The sequence below is a fragment of the Podarcis muralis genome, chromosome 2 (genome assembly GCF_964188315.1).
Source record: "Podarcis muralis chromosome 2, rPodMur119.hap1.1, whole genome shotgun sequence".
In the NCBI taxonomy this organism is placed as follows: domain Eukaryota; kingdom Metazoa; phylum Chordata; class Lepidosauria; order Squamata; family Lacertidae; genus Podarcis; species Podarcis muralis.
The window spans coordinates 117,954,451-117,974,918 of NC_135656.1; the positions used below are offsets into that span (position 1 = coordinate 117,954,451).

Below are 20,468 nucleotides of genomic sequence, written 5' to 3' on the forward strand. Positions count from 1 at the left end.
GTTCATTCTTTCTACTTTTCCAGAACTCTGGGGTCTATAAGCAGTATGCAGCTTCCAGTTGATCTGGAGCGCTTTTGCCAGCCCCTGTAGGACTGCATGAACAAATGCTGGTCCATTATCAGATCCTATGGACCTTGGCAATCCATAGCGAGGGATGATTTCCCTAAGCAGGCACCTGGTTACTTCAAATGCCTTTTCAGTCTTTGTGGGCCATGCTTCGACCCATCCGGTGTAGGTGCACACTGCTACCAGCAGGTAGCGGTGCAGTCCACAACGGGGTAATTCAGTAAAGTCCACGACAAGATCTTCCATAGGTGCCGTTCCACTGTGCTGAATCCCTGGGGGAGCCAGTGGTCCGGCTCTGGGATTATTCTTTTGACACAGCAGGCATTTCCTGGAAATCTGGGCTGCCAGTTGGTAGAGGTGGGCTATATAGAAGCATTTCTCCAGCTGCTTGGTTGTAGCATCGGGTCCTATGTGGGTTGAATCATGGTACCTCTGAATTATTTGCCGCGAAAGAGACTCTGGAATCCATATCCTGTCATCAGGGGTAAGGTACCATCCTTCTTTGGTCAATGTCAGTTCCTGGGCGTCTGCAGTGTCCTTTTCCTGCTTTGTATAAGCTGGCTTGTCAGCGGTGCTTAAAATCTCTTCTGGGACTAGTGCTCCGATAACCGAGGTGGGGGCTAGTTCCCGAGCTGCTTCCTTGGCCACTCTGTCTGCCAATCGATTTCCTCTGGCCACTTCCCCTGGTCCAGTCTTGTGGCCATAGCAATGGATAACTGCCACTGCCTCGGGCTCCCATACAGCATCCAGAAGGTTCAATAAGGCTTGTGGGTGGGCCACCTGGCTTCCTCTGGAGGTAAGCAAACCTCTTTCTTTCCATAAGGCTCCATGGGCATGTAAAGTCAGGAATGCATACTTAGAATCTGTATAAATGTTTATCTTCTGTCCCTTTGCCAGGCTCAGGGCTCTGGTAAGCGCAGTTAGCTCTGCCAGCTGGGACGATGTTCCAGGCGGGAGTGATTTTGCCTCGATCACCTGGTCTTCCAGGGCTACCACTGCATAGCCTGCTTTCCGCTGTCCAGTCTCAACAAAGCTGCTTCCATCTACAAACCATGAAGGCCAGTGGGGGTTTGCCTCATCTTTTAAATCAGGTCTGCTGGAATATACTTCATCCATCACTTCAATGCAATCGTGCGTCTGCTCCTCACCTTCTCCTACCGGCAACAGGGTAGCTGGGTTGAGGGTGGTGGTAACCTGGAACTTCAAACGCGGGTGCAACAATAGCATCTGGCACTTTCTCATTTTTGCTTGGGAGAGGAAATAGGTACCCTTCATGTCAAGCAGAGCTGGGACTGCATGCGGGGTTACACAAACAGTGTCTTGGCCAAAAGTAAATTTGTCTGCTTTGTTCAGTAGGGTGGCTACTGCCACTACTGCTCTCATGCATGGCGGTAAACCTTGTTCTGTAGGCGTCAGGCGCTCAGATAGGTATGCCACGGGCTGCTGCCAGCTTCCCAATTTTTGGCATAGCACTCCCTTTGCTGTTCCCTGGTCTTCATCCACAAACAGGGAGAAAGGCTTTTCAGGATTTGGGATGCCCAGCGCTGGTGCTTGCTGCAATGCCTTTTTCAGATCCTTGAAGGCATGCTGTTGCTCTTCTCTCCACACAAAGGGGTCCTTTTCAGTTCCTCTGGTTGATTCATGCAGAGGCTTGGCGATTGTGCTGTAGTCTGGTATCCATATTCTACAGAATCCTGCTGAGCCCAAAAAGCCGCGAAGTTCCCTGCGATTCTTTGGCTCTGGAATCTGGATGATGGCTTGCTTCCTTTCTTCCCTTAGGGTCCGTCGCTGATGGGATATATCAAATCCAAGGTATTTTACAGTGGGTTGGCATATTTGGGCCTTTTTCTTGGATACTCGGTATCCTGCTTCAGCCAGGTGATTTAACAAGTCCTTGGTGGCTTTCATACACGTGTCCTCGTCTGAACAGGCCAAAAGGAGGTCATCTACGTACTGCAACAAAACCCTGTGTGGGCTGGTGGGAAAGCCAGACAGATCCGAGGCCAATGCAACCCCAAAAAGGGTTGGAGAATTCTTGAAGCCTTGTGGAAGCCTCGTCCACGTGTATTGCACCCTAGTGCCCGTTCCTGGATCTGTCCATTGAAATGCAAACAGGGGCTGACTTTCTTCTGCCAGACGGCAACAGAACAATGCATCCTTCAAGTCCAATACGGTGAAATAACATGCGGTGGGAGGGATTAGACTCAACAGCGTGTAAGGATTGGGCACATTGGGGTGGAGGGTCTCCACGGCCTGGTTAACTAATCTAAGGTCTTGGACCGGGCGATACGAGCCATCTTCCTTCTTCACCGGCAAGAGTGGGGTGTTCCACTGAGATTGACACTGCCTCAGGATGCCATGGCGAAGTAACCGTTCCAAATGTACCCATACTCCTTCCGCAGCTCTTCGGGGGATAGGATATTGGTTCACAGCCACAGGGTTGGCGAATGGCTTGGGCTTGACTATTATAGGTGGGATGTTCTTTGCCATTCCGGGTGGGTTGCTTTCTGCCCATACTCCAGGGTTAACTTCTTGCAGGAGGTCCTCTGGGATAATCCCCTCCTCTTCTTTTACCATCATTAAGCGCCAGTGTTCCCTCAAGGGTACCTCTAAGGAGAACTCTCCTGCTTGCCCTGTAGTCATTGTCACTTCTCCTGTCGGTTGGAAGGAAATCTGGGCTTGCAATTTTGATAGCAGGTCTCGGCCCAATAATGGGATGGGACACTCTGGTATATACAAAAACTTGTGTTGGACCACTTGGCCGCCCAAGCGACAGGCAACAGATTGCAAGAAGGGGGCTTTTTGTGATTTGCCTGTAGCTCCTATTATGTTAATTGTTTGCTTGGTGGGCTTGGACACTGGTACTGGCAAAACAGAGTGGGCGGCTCCTGTGTCAACCATGAAGGGGATGGTTCGGTTCCCTGTTTGTATTTTGACCATGGGCTCACGGGAACCTAAATCAGCTGGGCCCGGTCTGTCCTAGTATTCTTCCTCCTCCTCTCTCAGGCTCATCGCGCCGGGCTGTCTTTGGGTTGGAGGGTGCCAGGGAGGTCCCTGTCCACGTCCTCTACCCCTGCCTGCATTTGCCGATGTCCAAGGTCTCAGTTCCTGTCCAGGTCCCACGGGGATTGTGCCTGGGATTCGTTCTCCTCGTCCTCTTCCACCTGAGTGAGCCTGTGGGCATTCTCTTTTCCAGTGCCCTTCCTGCCGGCAGATGGCGCACTGGTTCTTCCCCAGACGGTCTTGCCCTCCTCCCCGGGCACTTCCTCTTTCCTGAGGGGTGGGTGCGGTAGCCTGTAGCGCCATCAACTTCTTTGCTTGATACTTCTCCTTTTTCTTTTGTGCCTCTTCCTCCCTCTGATTATAAGTGGTTTGAGCCAGTTCTAACATCCACTCAAGGGTGTGGCCCATGAACGCTTCGTGTTTCTGGATTTTTCGGCGGACATCGGGCGCTGCCTGAGCTACAAAGGCAGTTTTTATGATAGGGGCATTGGCCACCTCATCTGGGTCCACAGGAGTATACTGGCGGTAAGCTTCCTTCAACCTTTCCAGATAGGCTCCTGGGGGCTCCTCACTCCCTTGCATTATTTCCCTGATCTTGGCAAAATTAGTAGGCTTCCTGGCTGCCCTTCTCATGCCATTTAAGACATTCTGGCGATAAGTGATGAGGGTATTTTGCCCATCTGTGGTCTGATAATCCCAATTTGGTGTATTTTCAGGATATCCTGTTGCAACAACTTGCTCTCCTGCCCCCTGCGTTCTCATGTGTGCTCGGGCTTCAGTATGAATTCGCCTAACCTCCTCTGTAGTTAGCAAGGCATCCATCAAATACTGTACATCATCATAGGTGGGATTGTAGGTTTTGAAAATTCCCTCAAACAGCCTAATTATTTTTGCTGGGTTTTCCTCAAATGAAGGGTTTTGGTTCCTCCAGTTACAAACATCTGCACTAGAGAAGGGGACATGTTGAACTGTATAAGTTCTATTGGGTACCACCCCGTTAGGTCCCGCGGGGGCCGGTGGGTCGTATACTCTGCGGAGAGGCATCACTCTGGCCGCGCCCTTTTCCTGTGCTTCATGTGCCCTATGGAGGGCCACTCTTTTCGCTGCCTTTCCCCATTCTCTCTGCCACTTCCTTTTCTGTTGCCCTGTACATTCCGCCGCCTTTAACAAATGGGGGCTGACATCCACTTCTTTTACATAAGGTTCCACATACTTCCTCAAACGCTCTGCCTGTTCCTCTGTCCATGTCTTATTATCCTTTGTCAACTTAACTAATCTTTCTACAAATTCTTCATCCTCATCATCCTCTTCTGATTCATCAGTCTTGGGTTCGGGCTGGGGGCCAGCTCCTCCCAGTGCCTGGGGACCTGGGTCTGGTGGATTTGCCTGAGGGGTAGTTGGTGGAGCATAGGGTGGAGGTGGTTTAATGATTCCCCCTTCCCTATCTTCTGGATCTTGTATCACTGGGGGCCTTTCTGACTTCCCTGCCGGTCGAACTGCACAAACTGTACTTTGTGGGGCATCGCCTTGGCAGGCTTTCAACCACGGTGGGTTCTTTTCTACATTGGTTTTCCAAGTAGAAATATAAGGGATCTGGTCTGGGTGGACATTCAAGATGTTCTGGTATAACGGGCTGATTAGTTGCAAATCAAAGCTCCCTTCTGAAGGCCAATTAACTTCTTGTAAGGGCCAATCAACTTCACACAATGTCCTCATTCTCTGTCGTCTCAATTTAAATCCCCAATCATCATGTTTTGTGGCTGCTTTCCAGTTGTCTAAAAAGCATTCCAGGGGACTACATTGGCTTGCCCCAGACCCCATTTTTTTTTTTTTTTCAGATACTCCGCTCCTAACCGGGTTGTAAATTCTTTCACACTCCACACACTACAGATTGTGGCCTGCACGAGGTCGCCCTGGCAGAAAACGCACAACCCTGCAATCGCTCGGCCAAGGGGCACTAATACCCCGGCCCACACTTGACAACAATTCAGTCACTGGAGTATCTGACATGCAACATAGCAACATACAAATCACATCAATATAATTTCAACATGTAACACACTAAACACACCAAAATAACTTCAGCATGCAATACACAAAACACACCAAAATAATTTCCCCTCCTTCTTCTGTTCCAAATTTTTGCTGGTGGCACTCTCCTGCACAACCAGTCCCCTTTATTCCTGGTGGCTGGCACCCTACTGCGCAGCCAATCCCCTTTTTACCAAACCTTACTGGTGGCACAACACTGCCACGCCCTTTTTTCCCTTCCTGGCTGCACTCTACTGCATGACCAGGTGAGGCTGATTAGGCCTCGCCCTTTCCGTCGGGCTGCCCTTTCCGTCGGGCTTACCTTTTCCGCTGCGGATTCCCTTCCCCTCGGCGCCGTCCTCTTTGTTTTTCTCCCTCAACAAGATGTCTCCACTGCAGGACAGTGTGGCTGGCTCCCCCCACGAAACAGGCGGGGTGCGCACGGGAGCCTGCAAACGCTGCTGAGCTGTTCACCTTGGTTGAGCCTGGCCCTCCGGTCCGTATTGGGGAGAGGGCTTATCCCGGCACGAGCCCCCAAAGAAATGAAGCCTTATTTACCTAGGGATCCATCAGCCACGCCATCCCCGGACCTTGGAGGGAACAAAAGTACCAGGAAAGCAAAATCTTCTTTGGAGAAAAAGAGTTTATTGAAATCTGTGCACAGGGACAGCCAGCAGAATCGCTTCTGAAATCTGGCTGTGTCCCAAGACACTTCAGCAGACTCTCTTATACTTTTCTGAACATCCTTTCCCCCTCCCCTACCCTCCTAAAACCTACCCAATCAGTTGGCAAGTTTTCAACTTATTCCTTATATGGCACATTGCTTGCTAAACACATCTTATTGCTAGCTAAGCACTTCCCCCCCCCTCTTGCTTATACGTGTCTTTTCTCATCTTTGCATTAGTAAGCATAAGACAGGAAAAGGGGCCTCTTTATCAGGCCTGGTTAAATTTGCAGACAGCAGCTATAATATTCTTGCAAGCTAACAGGGTAGGAAATGAACTTTTGACCTGCCAGCCAAATTTAGCAAACAGTCACTGGCGGTGTGCTAACCATCTGGCCGAAATTTGCAGAAGTAAGATTAGCACAGGATTAGCACAGGAATTTACTGCAGATAATATTTGAGAGTAACCTTTCTTAGATACAAAATACAGAGCTCAGGTGCAGATTTCTTAGGTAACTGGGTGCTGCTTAGAAGTTGGCGTTGGGGCCCTTCTCATCCCCTGCATATATGTCTTGCATTCCAAAGCATTTTTTAAAACAGGTAACACAAAACAGGAAACAGCTCCCAGTCTGCAGAGCTGGAAACAGGAAGCAGCTTCTGGCCTACAGAGCTGACGCATTTGCGGTTTCTGCTAGCTGCCTAACCACAACTGCAGCCCTTTAGCGCACGGGTGTCAGACTCAAGGCCCGCGGGCCAAATCCGGCCCGGCAGACCTCCTCATGCGGCCCGTGTAGCCGCCGCCGGCCGCCAGCGCTTTTTTTTATTCTCGCTTTTTTTAAAAAAAGGAGAAAGCTTGTGTGTATTCATTGAGGGAAAGACTGGGGCAGGGCGGGGTGGCAGCACCGCACATTCAGAGAAAAGGTGGCCGGCCCTGGGGGGCCGGCTGATGCTTTTACGTGACTGACTGGCTCGAGGCTGCTGCAGTGCCGCCTCTTCTGCAGAGCTTTCTCCGAAAAGCAGTTGTTGCGGAGAAAGAGATATCAAGTTATAGGTTCCTCTCTCCGCGCCTCCCCGGTTGGCACCAGCGGCAACCACGCGAAAAAGCGCGCTGGTTTCTAAAGAAGTCTCGTTCCTCCCAAGGCACGTGTTCACTTTTTGCAGAGAGGCAGTTGCAAGGCGAGGAAAGCTCCTGGTAATCTTAAAAATCCCATAAGGATAATTAAATTGGGATGGGGAAACTAGCTGGGAATTGTATTAGGGCCACGATCCGCAAACCGCTTCCTCCGGAGCAAACACTTAAATAAATCCCAGTGGAACTTCGACCTTGCTTTTCGACATAATAGAGTGGTTACTCCTGTCGCAGGGTTGGTCTGCGAGCAACCCCTCGCTGGGGAGAGGCTGTTTAGCGCGGGAAAGACTCTTGCCTTAACCCTTGCAGAGCCGCTGCTAGTCAGCCGTGCTCAGCCCTCACTGTCGCCAGATATGGCTGGGAAAGACTCTTGCCTCAACCCTTGCAGAGCCGCTGCTAGTCAGCCGTGCTCAACCCTCACTGTCGCCAGATATGGCTGGGAAAGACTCTTGCCTTAACCCTTGCAGAGCCGCTGCTAGTCAGTGCCTGGCAGTACCGGGCTAGATGGACCAATGGTCCGAATCGAATTGTTACAATACTGATGAGACAAATACACCAGTCGATGGCAAGCCTTTATTCTGAATGTGGCGGTGATTTGGAATCACTACCCTGCTCCAGTTTCACCTTGTCAGTCACTAATGTGGATTAAAATGCCACCCACACACGCGAAAGCACGTATTGGAAATCAGGCTTTGGTAGTTACAGCACGTTAACCAGTCTTGAGTAAGGTATAATAATAATAATAATAATAATAATAATAATAATTTATTATTTATACCCCGCCCATCTGGCTGGGCCTCCCCAGCCACTCTGGGCGGCTTCCATAAAAACCAAAAATACAATAAAATATCACATGTTAAAAACTTCCCTGAACAGGGCTGCCTTAAGATGTCTCTTGAATGTCAGGTAGTTATTTATCACTTTGACATCTGCTGGAAGGGCGTTCCACAGGGTGGGCGCCACTACCGAGAAGGCCCTCTGCCTGGTTCCCTGTAGCTTTGCTTCTCGCAATGAGGGAACCGCCAGAAGGCCCTCGGCGCTGGACCTCAGCGTCCGGGCAGAATGATGGGGGTGGAGACGCTCCTTCAGGTATACTGGACCGAGGCCGTTTAGGGCTTTAAAGGTCAGCACCAACACTTTGAATTGTGCTCGGAAACGTACTGGGAGCCAATGCAAGTCTTTCAAGACCGGTGTTATATGGTCTCGGCGGCCGCTCCCAGTCACCAGTCTAGCTGCCGCATTCTGGATTAGTTGTAGTTTCCGAGTCACCTTCAAAGGTAGCCCCATGTAGAGCACATTGCAGTAATCCAAGCGGGAATTACTTACATTATTACATTATTACAAAAAACAGTAATAATTGAATGCAGTGGCAATAATTTATGATAATAAAGAGTGGACACATAGTCCTACAGATACAACCGGCCCTTTGAGGGTGACCAAACTGCTGATGCGGCCCCCGATGAATTTGAGTTTGACACCCCTGCTTTAGCGTCTTTGCCTTATAATATTCTTGTTAACCCTTCCTTCTCCCTTCAATCTGGCTTTCAACAACACACATGTGTTTAATGCAAATCTTGCAAGCTTCTGGACCGGGATCAGAAAGAGATTAGCAAACTAGGGAGAAATATGGTGTCCCGAGAGTCACCTTGCTCCCAGATTTTGCTTCAGTCACCAGCAATGGATGACAGCCTTGAACTCTGATCATGTTTCTTGGTCATCTGTGCCAGAACAGGATCTTGAATTAGATGGCCTAGCAGGCCCTTCTCATGTCCATAATAACGGCTCCCCACCCTGGCGTGAACCACGGTTCCCAGAAGCCCTCACAAGACCCAAAGGAGGTTACTGACCAACTTTTTTGTTTGTGCAAAGCCAATGCTATATACCACAACGTGCATTTAAATCACACCGTTTCTCCTAAGGGATCCTGGGAACTAGTTTATTAAGGGTACTTTGAAGTGTAGCTGTGTGGGTGAGAAACTACATTTCCCATGATTATTTGGGGGAAGTCATGTGCTTTAAAAGGGTGGGTTTTTTGGTGTAGTTTACTTCTAAGTATGGGACGCGGGTGGCGCTGTGGGCTAAAGCCTCAGCGCCTAGGGCTTGCCGATCGAAAGGTCGGCGGTTCGAATCCCCGCCGTGGGGTGCGCTCCTGTCGCTCGGTACCAGCGCCTGCCAACCTAGCAGTTCGAAAGCACCCCTGGGTGCAAGTAGATAAATAGGGACCGCTTACCAGCGGGAAGGTAAACGGCGTTCTGTGTGCGGCTCTGGCTCGCCAGATGCAGCTTTGTCACGCTGGCCACGTGACCCAGAAGTGTCTCCGGATAGCGCTGGCCCCCCGGCCTATAGAGTGAGATGGGCGCACAACCCTAGAGTCTGTCAAGACTGGCCCGTATGGGCAGGGGTACCTTTACCTTACTTCTGAGTAAACATGGGTGTAGCCAGGGGGGCAAGGGGAACAGCTGCCCCCCCCATCAAGTAAATAAATAAAAATACTTAACTAAAAGAAGAAATTGTAGAACAATTTCAAAAGATTTTTCTGAACGCTTGGGGTCAAAAGAAAGTAATTTAAAATCCTGGTTGGGCCCATGGTAGACGTTTATAGGATTGCACTATGGTAGACGTGTACATGTTAACCCTTCAAGGTTCACAAGACTTCTTTCTTCCACAAACTTGCACCACCTCCTTTCTCTAGGCCAGGCATAGGTAAACTCGGCCCTCCAAATGTTTTTAGGACTACAACTCCCATCATCCCTAGCTAACAGGGCCAGTGGTCAGGGATGATGGGAATTGTAGTCTCAAAAAACATTTGGAGGGCCAAGTTTACCTATGCTTGCTTTAGAAAAACATCAGGGTTGTTGTTGTTGCCTTTGTTGTGAACTACATTTCCCAGAAGCCCTTGCAAGCGCCAAAGCGGATGCTAGCCACCTTTCCTTTGTGGGGAAACCAGCCAATTTTAAAACAAACAAAAGCCCCAAATGCACAAGCAGAAAGAAAAAGAGACACACACGCCCCGAAGCATTGCAAAGAGATAATAAGTAGTATCTAGACTTGCAAACTATGCACAAGCAGGATGAAACCCAAAATAAGGACAGGGGTTAGGAAGAAGGAAGGAAGGAAGGAAGGAGAGGCTCTCGATGTGTTGCAAATAAATAATAACAGATGCACAAGCAGGATGGAACCCAAAATAAGGACGGGTTGGGAAGGAAGGGAGGAAGGAAGGAAGGAAGGAAGGAAAAAAAAGAGGCTCTCGATGCATTGCAAATAAATAATATCAAATGCATAAGCAGGATGGAACCCAAAATAAGGAGAGGGGTTGGGAATTAAAAAAGAAAAAGACACCCCCCCATGCACTGCAAATAAATAACCATAATTCCTGGACTTGCAAACTCTGCACAAGCAGGATGGAACCCAGAATAAGGATAGGGGTTGAGAAGAGCAATAACAAAAGGAAGACGCCCCAAACCCATTGCAATACTAATACTAATATTAACGTGATAATAATATCCGGGCTTGCATCCACCCTTTGCTTTGCCAAAGAGGAGGGGGGAGAGCGAGAGCAGATTCCTAGAAAGGAGCCCCAGAGAGTTAGTCTGGCCTCTTCCTGCTGTATCTCCTCCCCCTGCAAACGGAGTCTTGTGAAGCCACTTTCCCCCCGTCGCCTTCCTTCGCCTCCGGGAGTGGCTGCAGATCTGGGGGGTCTCCGGAGTTGGGGGGGAGCAGGTCCCTTCCGGAGGGGAATCTGGGTAAGTTGCACCCAAAGAGGAGGCGGAGAAAGGGCACGATCCTGAGTGGGTGGGGGAAGCAAGAGAGGGAGATCTGGCGGGGGATCGAGTCGCTCTCTTCGCTCAGGAGGGGAGAGAGAGAGAGAGAGTTCGTTCCCTTCCTCCTCTAGCCATAAGTCATAAGGAAGAGGAGCAAGATCCTGGGTTCAAATCCTCCAGAGCAGAGGCTCTTTGCAAGAAGGGAGGAGGAGTTGAATTGCATCTGTGCATGCTGAGCTCGTTTAGGGTGCACTCAGTTTGGGAGAGGCAGCCCCCTTGAAGCCAGGAGGGCTTACTTCCGAGTAGACCCGGCCAGGATAGCCGCTTCATAGCCTGCTTTGTTTTCTAAGGAGCTCAAGTCGGTGTGTGTGTGGTTATTTCACCACCATTGTCTGATCCTCACTACAACCCTGCGATGTAGGTCGGGGTGGGAGAGGATTGAGTTGCTGAGACACAGCCAAAGAGTTTCATGGCTTGAAATCGAATTGAAGCCTGCCCTGGTCTGACGCTTTTAACTGGGCTGCTCTGTTAGAAAGAACTATCTAAACAAAGTATGTACCTATACACACATGTGCACATACACAAACACACACAGAAAAGTAGAACGGTCTCCCTCTGGAGGTGGTGAACTCTCCTATCTTGGAGGTTTTTAAGCAGAAGTTGGATGGCCATCAGTCATGGATGCTTCAGCCCAGATTCCTGCATTGCGGGGGGTTGGACTAGATGACCCTCGGGTCCCTTTCCAACTCTTACCATTGTTCTATGATTCTATGTCTCTTAACGTGCCTTGGGGCTCCCAAGAAAGACTGCAGCCTTTAACCTTTCTAATGGGCTCAACCCCATTCCTCGCCAATTGCTTATACAGTAACAAAAAAATAATTAATAATTTCCCCCCCCCTCTACAAAAAATTAATTTTTAAAAAGCAAAACCTACGCGTAAAAGCTAAAGATGGCACAGGGTGTCTTGGAAGAGGCGTTTCTCCTGCTCCCCTTCGCTTTTACAAAGCACGTATTTCATTTGGAGATTGTGTGCGAGTATATGTAAATACATATATGTATATGTATTGTTGTTGTTGTTGTTTAGTCGTTTAGTCGTGTCCGACTCTTCGTGACCCCATGGACCAGAGCACGCCAGGCACTCCTGTCTTCCACTGCCTCCCGCAGTTTGGTCAGGCTCATGTTTGTAGCTTCGAGAACACTATCCAACCATCTCATCCTCTGTCGTCCCCTTCTCCTTGTGCCCTCCATCTTTCCCAACATCAGGGTTTTTTCCAGGGAGTCTTCTCTTCTCATGAGGTGGCCAAAGTATTGGAGCCTCAACTTCACGATCTGTCCTTCCAGTGAGCACTCAGGGCTGATTTCCTTAAGAATGGATGCGTTTGATCTTCTTGCAGTCCATGGGACTCTCAACAGTCTCCTCCAGCACCATAATTCAAAAGCATCAATTCTTCGGCGATCAGCCTTCTTTATGGTCCAGCTCTCACTTCCATACATCACTACTGGGAAAACCATGGCTTTAACTATACGGACCTTTGTTGGTAAGGTGATGTCTCTACTTTTTAAGATGTTGTCTAGATTTGCCATCGCCTTTCTCCCAAGGAGCAGGCGTCTTTTAATTTCGTGACTGCTGTCACCATCTGCAGTGATCATGGAGCCCAAGAAAATAAAATCTCTCACTGCCTCCATTTCTTCCCCTTCTATTTGCCAGGAGGTGATGGGACCAGTGGCCATGATCTTCGTTTTTTTGATGTTGAGCTTCAGACCATATTTTGCGCTCTCCTCTTTCACCCTCATTAAAAGGTTCTTTAATTCCTCCTCACTTTCTGCCATCAAGGTTGTGTCATCTGCATATCTGAGGTTGTTGATATTTCTTCCGGCGATCTTAATTCCAGCTTGGGATTCATCCAGCCCAGCCTTTCGCATGATGAATTCTGCATATAAGTTAAATAAGCAGGGGGACAATATACAGCCTTGTCGTACTCCTTTCCCAATTTTGAACCAATCAGTTGTTCCATATCCAGTTCTAACTGTAGCTTCTTGTCCCACATAGAGATTTCTCAGGAGACAGATGAGGTGATCAGGCACTCCCATTTCTTTAAGAACTTGCCATAGTTTGCTGTGGTCGACACAGTCAAAGGCTTTTGCATAGTCAATGAAGCAGAAGTAGATGTCTTTCTGGAACTCTCTAGCTTTCTCCATAATCCAGCGCATGTTTGCAATTTGGTCTCTGGTTCCTCTGCCTCTTCTAAATCCAGCTTGCACTTCTGGGAGTTCTCGGTCCACATACTGCTTAAGCCTGCCTTGTAGAATTTTAAGCATAACCTTGCTAGCGTGTGAAATGAGTGCAATTGTGCGGTAGTTGGAGCATTCTTTGGCACTTCCCTTCTTTGGGATTGGGATGTAGACTGATCTTCTCCAATCCTCTGGCCACTGCTGAGTTTTCCAAATTTGCTGGCATATTGAGTGTAGCACCTTAACAGCATCATCTTTTAAAATTTTAAATAATTCAGCTGGAATATCATCACTTCCACTGGCCTTGTTATTAGCGATGCTTTCTAAGGCCCATTTGACTTCACTTTCCAGGATGTCTGGCTCAAGGTCAGCAACCACACTACCTGGGGTATATGAGACATCAATTTCTTTCTGGTATAGTTCCTCTGTGTATTCTTGCCACCTCTTCTTGATGTCTTCTGCTTCTGTTAGGTCCTTTCCACTTTTGTCTTTTATTATGGAAATCTTTGTACAAAATGTTCCTTTCATATCTCCAATTTTCTTGAACAGATCTCTGGTTCTTCCCATTCTATTGTTTTCCTCTATTTCTTTGCATTGCTCATTTAAGAAGACCTTCTTGTCTCTCCTTGCTATTTTTTGGAAATCTGCATTCAATTTCCTGTATCTTTCACTATCTCCCTCGCATTTTGCTTGCCTTCTCTCCCCCGCTATTTGTAAGGCCTCATTGGACAGCCACTTTGCTTTCTTGCATTTCCTTTTCATTGGGATGGTTTTAGTTGCTGCCTCTTGTATAATGTTACGAGCCTCCATCCATAGTTCTTCAGGCACTCTGTCCACCAAATCTAAATCCTTAAACCTGTTCCTCACTTCCACTGTGTATTCATAAGGGATTTGACTTAGAGTGTATCTTACCGGCCCAGTGGTTTTTCCTACTTTCTTCAGTTTAAGCTTGAATTTTGCTATAAGAAGCTGATGATCTGAGCCACAGTCAGCTCCAGGTCTTGTTTTTGCTGACTGTATAGAGCTTCTCCATCTTTGGCTGCAGAGAATATAATCAATCTGATTTCGATGCTGCCCATCTGGTGATGTCCATGTGTAGAGTCGTCTCTTGTGTTGTTGGAAAAGAGTGTTTGTGATGACCAGCTTGTTCTCTTGACAGAACTCTATTAGCCTTTGCCCTGCTTCGTTTTGAACTCCAAGGCCAAACTTGCCAGTTGTTCCTTTTATCTCTTGATTCCCTACTTTAGCATTCCAATCCCCTATTATGAGCAGAACATCCTTCTTTGGTGTCACTTCTATAAGGTCTTGTAAGTCTTCATAGAATTGGTCAATTTCAGTTTCTTCAGCACCAGTAGTTGGTGCATAAACTTGGATTACTGTGATGTTAAAAGGTCTGCCTTGGATTCGTATCGAGATCATTCTATCATTTTTGAGATTGCATCCCAGTACAGCTTTCACCACTCTTTTGTTGACTATGAGGGCCACTCCATTTCTTTTACGGGTTTCTTGTCCACAGTAGTAGATATGATAGTCATCCGAACTGAATTCGCCCATTCCCGTCCATTTTAGTTCACTGATGCCCAAGATGTCAATATTTATTCTTGCCATCTCATTTTTGACCATATCCAACTTACCCAGGTTCATGGTTCTTACATTCCAGGTTCCTATGCAATATTTTTCTTTACAGCATTGGACTTTCCTTTCGCTTCCATGCATATCCGCAACTGAGCGTCCTTTCGGCTTGGCCCAGCCGCTTCATCAGCTCTGGATCTACTTGTACTTGTCCTCCGCTCTTCCCCAGTAGCATGTTGGACACCTTCTGCCCTGAGGGGCTCATCTTCCAGCGTCATAACTTTTATATGCCTGTTGTCTTTGTCCATGGAGTTTTCTTGGCAGGGATACTGGAGTGGCTTGCCGGTTCCTGCTCCAGGTGGATCACGTTTGGTCAAAACTCTCCACTATGACCTGTCCGTCTTGGGTGGCCCTGCATGGCATAGCTCATAGCTTCTCTGAGTTATTCAAGCCCCTTCGCCACGGCAAGGCAGTGATCCATGAAGGAGATGTATATGTATATGTAAATACAAAGTGCAAGGCACTTTGCCAAAAGTAAATTAATGCAAGGCACTTTGCAAAAAGGCATGGTAAAGTTGTGATTTATTACTGGGGTCCCCAACATGACGCCGCAGTGCCCTCAGGCCCCTCCTCTGACTCCCGCCAATGTTTCTTGCCCCTACCAATTTGTTACTGAGGGTTTTGGGAAAGGTGGGCAGGTTATCTTTCTTTTTGGATCAAAATAAAAAAAATCCTTCCAGTAGCACCTTAGAGACCAACTAAGTTTGTTATTGGTATGAGCTTTCGTGTGCATGCACACTTGTGTTACCTGCTTCTTTTGTCTAGGTTTTATTTGTTCTCTGTTTTGATGCTGCTTTGCGCGTGAGAATACTGACTACTGCAATTTTCCCCATCTGTGAAATGGGCATTTTGTCGCACTCAATAGTTCCTGAATTGCCTGATGCACACAAGTGTACCCCACATGTACCCCACACCTTCTCAAAACAAGGAAAGTACAGTTTTCTTTTATTTAAAGAAGAAAACACAGTTTCTTGAAGAGAAGGAGAACAGTGTCTCTTCTACAGATAAGATCTCTGGGTGATGAGCTGTAGATTGGCAGTGGTACTGATTTCCCAACTGTCTAAAATGAATTGTCTTAAACAGGGGTCAGCAAACTTTTCCAGCAGGGGGCCGGTCCACTGTCCCTCAGACCTTGTGCAGGGCCGGACTGTATCTTGAAAAAAATAATAATGAACAAATTCCTATGCCCCAGAGATGCATTTTAAATAAAAGCACACATTCTACTCATGTAAAAACACCAGGCAGGCCCCACAAATAACCCAGAGGCATTTTAAATTAAAGGACACATTCTACTCATGTAAAAACACACTGATTCCCGGACCGTCCACGGGCCGGATTTAGAAGGCGATTGGGCCGGATCCGGCCCCCGGGCCTTAGTTTGCCTACCCATGGTCTTAATGGCTGCCAAAATGAAGAAGGCTAAACCATTAGTGGACATTTTTTAAGTGTGTGTGAAAAGACTATGAGTTCAGCGCTGTTCTGGTACTGACAGAAAAAAAAGAATCTGGGTTCAGAATATGCTCAGAGGCACCCTGCTGTAACTGAGCGTCTTTCGCACCTGGTTCTGGTTGGTGGTGGGCCTGAGAAACATCAAATCTGCCCCACCCTTGGCTTCGGCCCTACGCAAACATGTATGATTCATATCACTGAATTGTGATGTCCTGACAGAAGTAGCTTTTGGGGAGGCAAAACCTGTTTGCCACAAAATGCAAATGAAAAACTGTTTGAGAAATCAATCTGGCTACCCAAGTGCGGGGTACGAGAAACGTCAGCAGCAGAAGGGCAGTGAAATAAATAAATTTGTGTTTAAAAATTGGGCATGGCATGGCAGTTGAATAGATCTGGGATGGACGGATGGACACTTAAGAGTTCAAAATTCCCACTTTGGCCATAAGCTTGCTGGTCTCTATGGGCCAGTCACTATTTTTCTGCCTAACCTACTTTGCAGGGTTGTTGTTGAGGTCGGGGGGAAAGCAAGGACTGTGCATGCTAAATTCTAAGACCACTATTCTCCTTGGCTGTTTTGAGGGGTCCCCCACCAGCCTTTTATTCACGAAAGCTTTTTTGTTTTCTAAAGGGTTTGCAAACCTCGGGTCCCCCACCCCACCCCAAGCCTGGGGGTCTCCACCTCCCCATCCACGTCCCTGGATATTTGTCCATAAAGTAGGGGTGCTGTACGTCCAGAATTTCCCAGATGTAGCTGGGAGTCGCCTGCTGGAAATTGCGTCTGGGCGGAATTTCCAAAAATCGGCAAAAACGTCCCGGAAAACCGGGGGGTATGGCAACCCGTGTCTGGAAGTGTAGATTTTGTATCCTGATTTTCACTTTTTGAAATATGGCAAAAGACCCCCTACTTGGAAATCAGTGTTTGCTCTGAGGGTAGAGAAAGCCATGCACAACAGCTTATGTGGCATTTGTGTAGCGATGTTTTTTTTAATTATTTTTTTGCAGGGTGAGGGGCTGTGTTTGTAAGATAATGGCATCTGGGGGAAGGGGCAAAATTGGGGAAGCTTCTTGCCAGGGAGAGTGGCTTGAGGTTGCCATAATGGCTACCAAAACTCCTTAAGGAAGAAAATGAGATGGGCTGCTTTCGTTACAATGCAAGGGGATGTGGTCTGAGCTCACATCTGAGGCTGAGTTTTCCGAGGGATTTTCTTTTTCCGGAGAGATAATATGTGTTCTCTCCTAACCACTTCCTCCTCTGCTTTTAAAAACGCTCTGTTCTTTTTCTGTCGTTCTTGGTGTGCAGACGTGGCTGAGGGACTTGTGCTTCCTGGCCCAAATTTGGATGCCATCACCCCGCCCCTTTTTTTATAACATTTTTTATTGGTTTTACGAAATTTTGTACATTTTAACTTTAACCATTTCAAACATTAAAATAAAAGGTTCTGTTGGACCTTAGGACCTCCTTCCCTCCCTCAATGGGTTCCACATTCAAGATAAAATTCCCTGCATCTTTTTCCTTTATCCATCTGTTCAATGTCCCTGACTATGATTTTAACTGTTTACGATGGTCTTTTAAGTGAACTAAAATTTTGCTCCGGTCTTTTGAGAATACTTGATCTTCCTGGTTTCTGATCTTCCCTGTCAGTTTCGCCGCTTCTCTTGTGTACTCCATTGGTTTAGTCTGCCATTCTTCTTTTGTTGGTATTTCTCCTTCCTTCCATCTCTGGGCTCATAGCTGTCAACTTTTCCCTTTTCTTGCGAGGAATCCTATTCGGAATAAGGGAATTTCCCTTTAAAAAAAGGGAAACGTTGACAGCTATGTCTGGGCTAGAAGCATTCTCGCTGCCGTCGTTGCATACATAAAAAGTCTTTTTTTAATCCTTAAGGCCAAACTCATACCATACATTTAAAGCACCTTGATACCACTTTAAACAGTCATGGCTTACCCCCATTTTTTTGGGAGGGAACTGGAGTTCGTAAAACAGACTGTCCCCACCCACCCCGAGCTACAATTCCCACAGTGGATTCACCATGAATCTATCTTCGGGGAATTGTAGCTCTGTTAGGGGAATAGGGGGGTGTGTGTCCTAAAAACTCTCAGCAGCCTGAACAAACCGCAACACCCAGTTTGTTGAGGGTGGTGGGACTATGGCTAGCAAAAACTACAGTTCCCATGATTATTCGGGGGGAGTCGGTGACAGTTAAAGTGGTATAGGAGCGATTTAAATTTATGGCGTAAATGTGACCCTAGAAGTGACTGGGTAGTCCTAAAGTTTTGGGGGAAACTGCTTTATTTTTGTTTTACCAGTAACCGCAAGTTTCTAGTAAAGACAGATACAAAATGGCGGCTCAAGGGGTTGGAGCCAATGGCAGCTGCAGGCCCCACACCCTGAGGCTGCATCTTGCACTCTGCTTTTGAAGCAGTACGGCGGCACTAGAAACCGTCATGGCTTCCTCCAAAGAATCCTGGGAACTGTAGCTCGCTGAGGATTCTCAGTTGCTAGGAGACTCCCATTCCCCTCACAGAGCCACGATTATCAGAGTGTTTTAGCAATCAGCCCCTATTCCCAAGGAAATTTGAGATTTGTAGCTCTCTGAGGTGAATAGAGGTCTTAAAGAGATGAAATTTCCATTCCGTTACATCTAGGCCACTGTTAGAAATTAACCAGGCGCCAGGAGCGTTTTGCGCCTGGCACGGGTCCAATTGCGACCACGTGGAGATCTCTAGGTGCTAAGTTGGCTACTGACATCTCCATCTGGCTGGCCTCTCCAGCTTTCCTAAGCAGCTCAGCAGAAGAGCTTATTTATTGCATTTACATCCCACCTTTTTCTCCAAAGAGTACATGGTTCACCCCCCTCCTCAGTTAATCCGTACAACGACCCTGTGAGGTAGGTTAAGAGGCTGTGACTGACTCCCAGGTCATGCAGTGAGCTTCATAACAGAGTAGGGATTTGAACCCTGATCTCCCACATCCTGGTCCAACACTTGCTGCCGTCATTGTATGAAAACAACTTACAGTCCTGTCTATTAATATCATCTCCTACAATGCTAAGGAGAAATGCTTCTGGTGGGAATGTAAAAAAGTGAAAAACTTCTGGGAAATGATATCCAGTGGTACCTCGGGTTGCGAACGGGATCTGTTCTGGAGCCCTGTTCGCATCCTGAAGCGAACGTAACACACAACCGCGTCTGCGCAGGTCACGTTTTGCCGCTTCCACGCATGCGCATGACGTCATTTTGACCATCTGCGCAAGTGGCGAAACCTGGAAGTAACGCACTCTGTTATTTCCGGGTCGCCGTGGAGCGCAATCCGAAAATACTTATCCTGAAGCGTATTTATCCCGAGGTATGACTGTATATAGGGACGCGGGTGGCGCTGTGGGTTAAAGCCTCAGTGCCTAGGACTTGCTGATCAAAAGGTCAGCGGTTCGAATCCCCGCGGCGGGGTGCGCTCCCGTCGCTCGGTCCCAGCGCCTGCCAACCTAGCAGTTCAAAAGCACCCCTGGGTGCAAGTAGATAAATAGGGACCGCTTACTAGCGGGAAGGTAAACGGCGTTCCGTGTGCTGCGCTGGCTCGCCAGATGCAGCTTTGTCACGCTGGCCACGTGACCCGGAAGTGTCTGCGGACAGCGCTGGCCCCCGGCCTATAGAGTTAGATGGGCACACAACCCTAGAGTCTGTCAAGACTGGCCCGTACGGGCAGGGGTACCTTGACCTTTTACCTTTATGACTGTATAATGAGATGAAAAAGATATTGAAATATACATATATATATATGGGTTTCTAAAAGTGATCTAGGTGCAGGCTGCACATGTCTGCAGGGCCTCTGGGATCGCTTCCCACTCAAAATCTACTCTCTGTCTCCCTCAGGAAAAGCACCACGTTTTGCGGAGGACCGCTGCTCCCTTTGTGCCGACGTGGAACGACGGACGCAACACACCACGGATAATCCGAGTCCGGGAACGTCGGGACGAGGAAAGGAAGAGCTGGGCGAACACCTAGGCGCATTCAGGGGATTTGCCGCCTTCGGGAGCGAGTGCGAGGGAAATGTCCGCCGAGCAGGCCCCGCGGATCCTCCAGGAAAAGAGCATCCGGGAATTCCTCCAGAGGAAACCGGGAGAAGAGATCAAGCAGGAGTCTCGCGACGGCCTCCTTCAGCAGTGGGAAGCCCAGTGGCAGGAGTTCCTGAAGACGGTGGAGGCCTCTCAGCCGCCCGAGGAGCCCACCCCCTGGGACGACGCCAAGGCCTTCCTGGCCTCCTTTGAGCAAGTGGCCGAAGCCTGCCGGTGGCCGCGCGAGGAGTGGGTGACCCGGCTGCTGCCGGCCCTCAGCGGGGAAGCCAAGCACGCCTTCGGCAGGCTGGAGGGCCGGGACAGGAAGGATTATGGGAAGGTGAAGGCGGCCATCTTGCAAGGGGACGCCATCAGCCGGGAGAAGAACCGCCAGTACTTCCGGCACTTCCGGTACCAGGAGGCCGAGGGGCCGCGAGGGGTGTACAACCGG

The 20,468-nt window shown here is 48.4% G+C and overlaps 1 protein-coding gene across 1 annotated transcript in view; it reads left to right on the top strand.

Annotated features, from left to right (window-relative positions):
• Positions 1-10,486: 10,486 nt before the first annotated feature.
• Positions 10,487-20,468, top strand: part of LOC114592238 (uncharacterized) — a 19,873-nt gene continuing 9,891 nt past the window's right edge. Inside the window, exons 1-2 of the mRNA XM_028720270.2 lie at positions 10,487-10,636; positions 19,836-20,468. The exon at positions 19,836-20,468 is cut by the window's right edge and continues 213 nt beyond it. Coding sequence (XP_028576103.2) covers positions 20,013-20,468 — 456 coding nt within the window. The 5' untranslated portion in view covers positions 10,487-10,636; positions 19,836-20,012. The remainder of the gene's footprint in view (positions 10,637-19,835) is intronic.